The 10,005-nt window shown below is 34.9% G+C and overlaps 1 protein-coding gene across 1 annotated transcript; it reads left to right on the top strand.

The window, feature by feature from the left end:
* Positions 1 to 5,603: 5,603 nt before the first annotated feature.
* On the top strand, positions 5,604 to 9,547 carry LOC145735596 (uncharacterized). The gene is made up of 3 exons (XM_081989573.1): positions 5,604 to 7,942; positions 8,060 to 8,229; positions 8,351 to 9,547. Exons 1-3 carry the CDS (start codon positions 7,720 to 7,722, stop codon positions 9,407 to 9,409), a joined length of 1,452 nt encoding a protein of 483 aa, XP_081845699.1. The 5' UTR covers positions 5,604 to 7,719; the 3' UTR covers positions 9,410 to 9,547.
* Positions 9,548 to 10,005: the final 458 nt, after the last annotated feature.

Raw genomic sequence — 10,005 nt, 5'->3', positions numbered from 1 at the left:
ACGTGCTTACATTTAAAATAACCTGGATAAGCAAAATTTTTATTTATTTTTAGCAAGGGTTATTAGACCAAGCAAAAGCACTGGATTAAAATAAAATGAATAAAAACTGCAACAAATGTGTTATATATTTTATTTTGAACTTAATTGAAACTTTATTTTATTTATGTTTTTATATTTTATTCTCTCGGATGGCATCAGCTAAATTATCGAAAAGTAGTAGTCCATATGCACACAGTGGAGTAGTGAGTGTAAGTGAAAGCAAAACTCAGAGTCGATCTCCACAAATATTTATTAATAAAGGTTGTTATCTGCCTAACATGTTTCGGGTGTATTCAGACACCCATCTTCAGAGGCTTAACTAGATCACTAGTCTGCTGACTGTCATTCTAAAAGGGGGGACAGCTGAACCCAGATGTACTAAGGTGGTTTTTTTTATTCTGCACGGGGGAAAAAAACCTTGATCAAAAAACCCAGTTCTGGTTCAGAGGTGACAGGTTGCTCCGTTTTTTATTCTCGAAGGGGAAAAAAACTTAATCAAAACCCAGTGTTGATGTCAAAAATGAAGTTAGTTGTTCGGTTTTTTATTCTTGAAGGGGGAAAAAACTTAATCAAAACCCAAAGAAGTTGAATGATGTAAAAACATGGAGTCTCCATGTCCTGCTGCACCCAAGCTATGTTGCCCTGCACGGTCACACCTCCACAGTGACAAAGGGAAAGTCGCCCCCCATTTTAATCTGTTAAATGTTGAACTTGTGAGTGTCCACCGCGGTTTTTGTTGTGTGACGTCCCTTTCGTGTCCATTTGGTCTCCTTCAGATAAACATGCAGTTTTTACATCATTCAACTTCTTTGGGTTTTGATTAAGTTTTTTCCCCCTTCAAGAATAAAAACCGAACAACTAACTTCATTTTTGACATCAATACTGGGTTTTGATTAATTTTTTTTCCCCTTCGAGAATAAAAAACGGAGCAACCTGTCACCTCTGAACCAGAACTGGGCTTTTGATCAAGGTTTTTTTCCCCCGTGCAGAATAAAAAAAACCACCTTAGTACATCTGGGTTCAGCTGTCCCCCCTTTTAGAATGACAGTCAGCAGACTAGTGATCTAGTTAAGCCTCTGAAGATGGGTGTCTGAATACACCCGAAACATGTTAGGCAGATTACAACCTTTATTAATAAATATTTGTGGAGATCGACTCTGAGTTTTGCTTTCACTTACATCAGCTAAATTATTTATCGATTCAGCTACTGCCAGAATGGAGTTTGATATTTCTTTTAATTCAGTATTTGTGGATTGAATGTGTTGTTCTAAAAGAGCTGGAAAAATAAATTAAATAAACTGTTAGAAACTAGCAAATAATTTTAAAAATGTACAGGAAAGTGTTAAGGTGCTCGCCCACTTAGACGAAGCGTCGCGAACGGAAGCGTCGCGAAGCGAAGAGTCATTTAGCCGGTGTTCGCCCACTTGGGCGAAGCGGCGCGTCGCGTCACGTCTCGAAATCGAACGAAACGGCGTACGCATTTTAACGTAGTACATTGTTCAGTGTAGACTTGAAAACATGAGCAATTCATCGTCAGAAGAAGACCTTGCGGTACTGAGCTTGATTGCCAGTATGGAACAAGAAGAATTAACCCAAAAAAAATGCTGGGTTAATAATATTAATCAAAAAAGACTGACTTATGGTGAATTTCATCATTTGTTTTCGGACCTGAGACAAGATAAAAAGAGATTTTTTAAATATTTTCGTATGTCTGAGGAAAAGTTCTTTGAGCTTCTTAGTTTATTAAAGAGTTCAATAGAACATAACAATACTAGATTTCGAAAAGCGGTGTCTATTGAAAAGAGACTTGCTGTTTGTTTAAGGTAAGATACTTTAGAATATTTTTGCACGTTTATATTTAGATGAGCATATGTGTATCTTTTTAGTTATCAGTTTTTGACAAAAACGCAATGATAAATAAGTAATTTAAATAATATAAATAACCTATACCTATTATTATTATTAGTGCAGATACTAAGTACGCTCTATCTCTCTATATAATGCGGCTCTTTAATGAGGCCCCCCCTTTATTTCTTATATATATAAAAAGGTAAGAAATGTTGGTTTTTACACTTTTAACAAATTTTCAAATATTGCAACTTTGACACGCCGCCATTTTTTTATTGTTACCACAAATGATCTGAAATTTTCAGACAATACTCTATTCAATAAGAGCTTTCAAATGATGTATCACACAGCTGCCTTTGTTATTTTTTTTTTTTTCAAAATGACGTCCAGCCGCCATCTTTAATGTAAGTAGTATGCAACTTAGGTCAACAAGTAGTATTTATATTGTCATTGAAGTATAAAAATTTTTAAATTTATATATTGAGCGGTTCAAGAAATAAAGGGGGGGCCTCATTAAGGAGCCGCACTGTATAAGTACTTAGGAAAGGGTTAATAAAACAAACAGATTGTTGTTCCTAGTTAGTTATTTTTATGTTTATGTTATAAGTAATTCAAACATACATTCATACATATTCCATTCCAAAATCGTTCACGTAGTTGACAGAGACCCGTCTTCTTCAGAACATTCGGACATGTTTTGTAGCATTTCCTGTCTGCGTAATTGTGAATGAAGTGAGTAATTGTACTGAACTCCCTCTTCCAGAGTATGATATGATAATTGTTGCACAGGTATATTATGTGTTCCATCTCTCGATGTTTCTAAAAGACTTTGTTGTGAATTCCATGTCCCAGGACTTCCATGTCCCAATGTCTGCAAAGTCGATTCACACGCTTCGGATGAACACAGGTTAGGAGATTGTTGAACTTTGTTACCTGCTACTGCCATTTGATTATTGAAGTTTGTACTGTGGTGAATCGAAGTATTCGAAGTAAACGGTTGCGAGTCTTTTAATTTATTAGAATATGATATAGCTTCATATTCGACTTTGTGTAAAATTGACGAAAATTCAGATTTTATTTTAATTTGCAGGTCTATTGGGAAAGTTCGCACAGTTTCCTCAACGCTTGCGAAATATTTAGTTAAGTGATCAGATGTCTCGTTGCCTTTGGATTTCTTATAGTTCATATACTCCTCAAATGCTACCAAAGCGGGTCGTTGAGCGGTTGAGGCTTTTCTTTTTTTGGTTCCTGTCGAGGATTCGGTAGCTGTTTTTGTTATAGGGGAAGCTAGTGGTGTCTCAACTGGGGTTGACTCCCTGGAAGAGGCTTGCGGTATCTCAGTATTGTTTCCTTCATCGTCACTGACAACACTGCCAGGGGATTGTGGTGAACGAACATTGCTTCTGCCGTCTCTCCCATATTCCACATACGGTTTTAAGAACTCCATTTGTTTTTCGAATTTCCAGGGTTTTTTATTCATTGCTGACTGCCCAGACTTTGTAAGTCTCACTTTTAACGCTTTTCTATAGCAATCACGAGGTGATTTCCACTTATTCTTGCAGTCACTACCTGAAAGAAATTATTACTATTAATTTCTTTTTTTTTTCAGATTTTTAGCGACGGGTGACAATTTTGGAACTATAGCTTTCAGTTATCGTCTTGGAGAAACCACTGTGCGAAGAATTGTCTACGAAACATGTGAGGCAATTTGGAACGTTCTTCAGCCAATCGTAATGCCAGAGCCAAATACAAAGATGTGGGAGCAAAAACAAGAAGAATTTAACCAGAAATGGAATTTTCCAAATTGTATTGGCGCAATCGACGGAAAGCATGTGGTCTTTCAAAAACCAAAAAGAAGCGGATCGCTGTTTTTTAATTATAAAAAAACACGCAGTATTGTTCTTCTTGCCGTATTTGATGCTAACTATAAATTTACGCTTATTGATGTCGGCGCCTATGGAAAAAACAGCGATGGTGGTATTTTGTCGCGCTGTTCATTTGGAAAAAAAATTTTTAAAGATGATCTCGGTTTTCCTCCTGACAAACCGTTGCCGGGAACTGCAATACTCATGCCACACGTCCTAGTCGGAGACGAGGCTTTTCCTCTAAACAAACATTTAATGAGACCGTATCCTGGTGAACAACTACGTGGCAATGAAGACAAAAAGGTCTATAATTATAGACTAAGCAGGGCCAGAAACGTTAGCGAAAATAGTTTTGGCATTCTCTCTAAAAAAATTCGAATTTACCAAAGAAGATTAGAGATAACACCTGAACATCTTGATACAGTAGTCTTGGCAACTTGTTGCCTTCATAATTTTTTAAGAAGCGATTCGGAAGTTTTGTTTGCAGAAACGTGTGAAGAGGAACTTTCAGGAAACAGTGCCATAATCGACATAACTCATGTAGGTGGTTCATTTTCAGGGACCGCATTGTTAGTGAGAGAAAGATTTAAAAATTATTTCAACAGTCAGTTTGGTTCAGTAGACTGGCAGCTAGCAATTATTCGCCAGGGGTTGACAAGTCAAAATAGAGATAATTAAATGGTAAACAAAGTTAACCCCAATATTATTATTGAAACATTATCAGTTGAAGTAATAAAAATATTGCTATGTAATGGGACATTTTGTATAGCACAAATTATCTTACCCTTGCATTTCATTTTAATTCCTATTTCTTCCCACGCATTTTCCCTGATAAGCTGGTTGCTGTACCTTGCATTTTCCAAGTCATATAAAAAAGGATAACTTTGAACGTGTATAATAAGTTCCTCTTCGTTCATTTCTCGTACTCTCTAAAAAATAGTTCATTTAAATACTTACTATTTTTTTTTGTTAAATTTTAATAATACATATAATCAAACATGCACACATATTGTATAAAGTTTAGGTTATGTTGCTTTGTCCGGTTTATCTATGTCGTAATCTAAATACATAACGTATTTTCAAAGTGTATATTCAGAATAAATAAATAATTATCCTGCATTATTATTTTTATTTAATAACATGCATACTTACATATACTATTTCGGTGTAGCACGGCTAAACACAATGTACCTCTGCCAAATATTACACAAAACTGACCTTCAGACACGGAGTAATTAAAAATTGAATCTTCTCTTCGCCTGTTACCCGCCCACTTACGCGAGGCGTCGGTAGAAACGGCTCCTACTTGCTCTCACGACCATCCGCGCGTCAACTGACGCGCCTCTTCGCTTCGCGCCGCCTAGGTGAGCGGGTCTCCATTAAATTACATATAAATTTCTCCGGCGACAAATAAACATTTTTCTTCGCGCGGCTTCCGTTCGCGACGCTTCGTCTAAGTGGGCGAGCACCTTTTTGTATTTTTCATAGACGATGAAGATATCTTTTTGCTGCCAAACAACTTTCTTTTTGTACCTTCATTGGATCCATTTTCTTCCTTCATTGGATTTAAGTTATTTTCAAAACACTCCGAAGCCTCATTTCTACCTTTATCTTCAAGTATCTGATTACTGACTGAATTATTTATAATTTCTGTAGTCATTTCAAACGCTTCTGATGTAATGGTGTCTTCCCTCCTGTTCCCTTCTAAAACAAAACTAATTTCTTTTAAGTTTAGTAGAACTATGCAACACTATCATGCATGTACACATTTTACAAAGTCATAGTATTATTTATAAAGTGACATACTAACAAAACAGACCCTCTTTCAAAAAAAGGGTAATCCTTGATATCCCTAAAAAAATGCCACAAACCTCTAGGAAATCATAAAGACTTGATATCAAAGTTGCAAAGAAGTTAACTTGATTCTAATTGATTCTTCAAGAGACAGGCTAGTGTGTTGAGCCCTTTAAATCAAATAGACTCTTTGACTATTCTCTATGTTAGTAATGACATCCAGCATTAAACAAAACTTTTATTCTACTACTAACATTAAATCACCAAAACTTATAAAACTCACCAGCCACTACAATACCTAGTTCGGGTATTTCTTGGATTCCACCAGTGAAAATATAAAGTCAACTTAACCCTCGCTTTACGAAAATAAATTAAAAACGTAGTTCACTAAAACTGGGTCATCACTGACCCATAATCAAATGTGTATATATAAGCACAATATAACGGTTTATTATCTATCTATTATTCAAAAATTAAAACTTATTACAATACGAAACTTAAACTTACTAAACGCAGTTAATAAAACATAATATATTTTGTACATGCATCAAAATATATAACAAACAAATAGTAAACGATAAACACTATTCTCCGTCTTCTTTTTGGCAACAACAAGAACAAATTATGCTTTTTGCAACTTTACATTGAGAATGACGTGAACAAACAAACTTTTTGCACCTGTCACATTTTGAAGAATATGTTATCATTTCCACGGCACATAAAACACCTACTTTGTTTGACGGGGACGTTAGAAATGGACAGCATCTTATTGACTGGAACTCTTGTACTTTCGATAGAAGTGCATGTATTTGCAGAAAATCCTCTACCGTCTTCACGAATTTTCTCAGCACGCCTTACTATATGATCGTGTGTCAAAATATGACCAAGTTCTTGTAGAAAAAATTGTCTTCTCAATTTTATGCTATAGTTCGTTTTATTCCAGTCCGGATTTTTTGGGATCCAAATAATAAAAGCGTTATAGGCGGCAATGTCAAGCCAATTGAAAAATAAACGCAAAGGCCATCTTCTGGTGCTTCGCTTACAGGAGTATTGTCGAACTATCTTATCCAAGCAGTCAACGCCACTTTTGGTGTTATTGTAAAAAAGAATTATGTCCGGCTTGAATTTCGAGTTTTCATCTGCAATATCATGTTTATGGTGCATGGTAACGTCGAATACTAAAACCGGGTCATCGGTGACCCAACGGTCATTTTTGAAGAAAAAAGTGTGTAATGAAAAAATTTACAGTCAAAACATCATCAACATTAGAAAATAGAAGAATTCTAGAAAGGGCAACAAGAAAAAGTTATAAAGCCAAGAACTATAGATCAAATTGTTGATTTCGGTCCTCGCTGACCCAGTTTCAGTAAAGCGAGGGTTAAATTGGAAATTTTTTTTTCTACATCAGATAGTTCCGCATTATTCCGAATTTTTGCTTTTATGTGGGATTTCCATTCAATGAAGGCCTAAAATTTCATAGTCTATTTTACTAATAGGCTCTATAATATAAATGAATCAGACAGATTTAAGCGTTGTGTCTAGTAGTGGTCAGATGTGCCTCAAACTAATTCCGTAAGTTCTAGTTTAATTTTGATTACAATTTTGACTTTGAAAAATAAACAAAAAGAAAATTGCTAATATTTTCCCGGGGCATCACACAAAACAATACAGGTACATGTGAAATTGCAATAAAAGTCTTAACTACTGTAAATTATATACCTTATTCCATTGTTCACCAGTTTTTTGGGTACCTACAATAGAATTTATAGCCTTTGCAGCTTGTTCCCAAGATTGTCTTTTTAAGTCTGGGGTACCTTTTCCCCACTTTAAAACCTCAGAACTTTCTACCTCAGTTAGAAGTTGAACATATTGCTGTCTTGAGGCTTTCTTAGACATACCTAAAATTGATTTAAAAATTAAGTTTGGTACTTTATCTTAATTTTGAATTAAGTACTTACCATAGGGCAATCCAAGGATATGTCAAATAAATTCAATATGGCCACTGGTTGGCAGACAAAAGAAAATAAAGGTATGCGCAGCTTGTTTACATTCGTTGACTTTGGCCCTTTATGAACTTCTTGAAATGAATATCTACTGTTTCTGACTGATTTATTATTACTAGATTAATTCTAAGTAATTTTTAATAGTTTAGTACGTTAATTCTCTTTGAAAAATGCCGGTGACATGCATTGTGGTTAATTGTGGTAGTCGTGCTGATCGGGACTCAACGCTCAGTTACTTTCGCATTCCTACAATAAAAAAGTCCATTCATTATCCACATAATAACGAGTTATCAAGGAAAAGAAGGGAAATGTGGTTAGCAGCTATTAAGAGAGACGATCTTACCGATTCAATAATAAAAAACCAAAGAGTGTGCAGTAAACATTTCATTGGAGGTAAGAACAGTTTTTGTATATTTCTTCTGTCTTTCTTATGTTGTAGTTGGTTGATGAGCTTTTTAGTTAAGTAGCATCAGTATACATTTATATAAACAGTTTAATTTATTATTATAGGAAAGCCCAGCGCTCTTACTGATGAGAATCACCCTGATTGGGTTCCTTCTCAATGTCTGGGTCATAAGTCTGCACCCTATTTAAAACAAAAGTGTGATTTGGACAAAAAAAATAGAGCAGACAAGAGGCAAAGGCAAAGCAGTTTCAAAACATTGGATGCAGAAGAACTTGTAAGTATACTAACTACTTATAGTAAAATAGGTAATATTGTTTAAAGTGCACTTGTAATATGTAAATCTAACATTTAAACAAAAAATCAAAGTTTGTATTTGTAAAATATTCTATTCACAGGATGACATGGTCCTGGAACAAGGACAACACATTGAAGAACCTGAGATGGGATTTGCTACACAGACGGACCTCACTATGGATATGCTGTCCAGAAAACTAGGGCAGCTAGAATTTGCATCTAAAAAGATCAACGACTTGAAAAAGAAAGTTGAGAATTCTCCATTGGGTTTAATGGACAATACCACTAATGAATACAAGTGGAAATATTACACTGGATATGATTTTAAATTTATTGAAACTGTTATTTTTCCAGAGATAGAACCATATGTCTCTTCAACATCAACTACAGCTCTTAGTTCTTTTAATCAATTACTGCTTACTTTGGTCAAACTAAGACTAAATTTACATTTTAAGGACTTGGCTTTTCGTTTTAATATATCTGCCAGCACAGCATCAACTTATTTTCAAAATTTAGTTCATATTATGTATGAACGCTTTAAAATTTTTATAATCTGGCCTAGTAAGTCTGAAAGTCAAATGAACATTCCACAATGTTTTAAAGAAGCATTTCAAGACAAGACTACAGTTATTATAGATTGTTTTGAAGTTTTTATTGAATGTCCTGATAATTACTTAATCAGACAACAATGCTGGTCTAACTATAAACATTATAATACAATCAAGTTTTTAATTGGTATCACACCTCAGGGAACTATTAGTTATATAAGTAAGACTTGGGGTGGTCGAACTTCTTATAAGCAAATGGTGGAATTAGGAGATTTTTGCAATCACATTTCACCAGGTGATGTGGTTTTTGCTGATAGAGGGTTTATTATTGGTGAAACCTTAAGTATAATTGGGGGTAAATTAGTTATTCCAGCATTTACCAAGGGAAAAAGTCAATTGCATCCACTAGAAATTGAAGAAACACGTCATACTGCTCATGTAAGGATTCATGTTGAGAGAATTATTGGGATGATTAAAAACAAGTTCAGAATTTTTAAAGGCCCCTTACCAATAAGCATGCTTAAACTCAGAAACAATGAAGTATGTATTTTAGATGAAATAGTTACAGTTTGTTCTGCATTAATAAATATCCTTCCACCAATAGTTCCATGATAATTTTATAAGCGTTATATGACAATTAGAAGACCAATGTTAAATAATCTTTTAAGTGAGAAATGTTATAATATAGAGAAGCGTATGCATGTAATAATAATGTAGATAGTGTCAACTGGGAAATAAAATAGATTTATTTTGGATCAGTAATGTTTTATTTTATTTTATAATACATAATATTACATAAACAAAAATTACATTTGTAATGCTAGATTTTGCATCAGTTTGTTGTGGATTCATACACCGAAAGAAAGTACACAGGTTTCACCTTAGAACGGAACTTTATTTGCTAATTGGTTCAATAGCAGCCTGCTTTTTAGGGTGGAAAAAGAACAAAACTTATATAAACGTAAACAACAGTTTCATGACTTGCTTATTTCTAATTTTTGGGTGACGCATGACATCGTCTCTCATTTGTCAACTGTCAAAGGGGGGAACGTTCAGTTCATATACTGATGGGTTGTTACAGTCTCCCCCTTTGGCCCACGTAAAGTGTCCTCGCAACTGGGACAACACTACACTAAATTTTAGGCACAACACAAGCACTTCTTCTTCACTGGGTTGCGTTGGGCTCGTCCTTCGGTTGATGGCGGTGT

This window comes from Ips typographus, linkage group LG11 (genome assembly GCF_016097725.1).
Source record: "Ips typographus isolate SLU linkage group LG11, UJ_Ityp_2.0, whole genome shotgun sequence".
Classification (NCBI taxonomy): Eukaryota; Metazoa; Arthropoda; class Insecta; order Coleoptera; family Curculionidae; genus Ips; species Ips typographus.
Note: the sequence above shows the minus strand (reverse complement) of the source record. Positions and strands in the feature narration are given on the sequence as shown.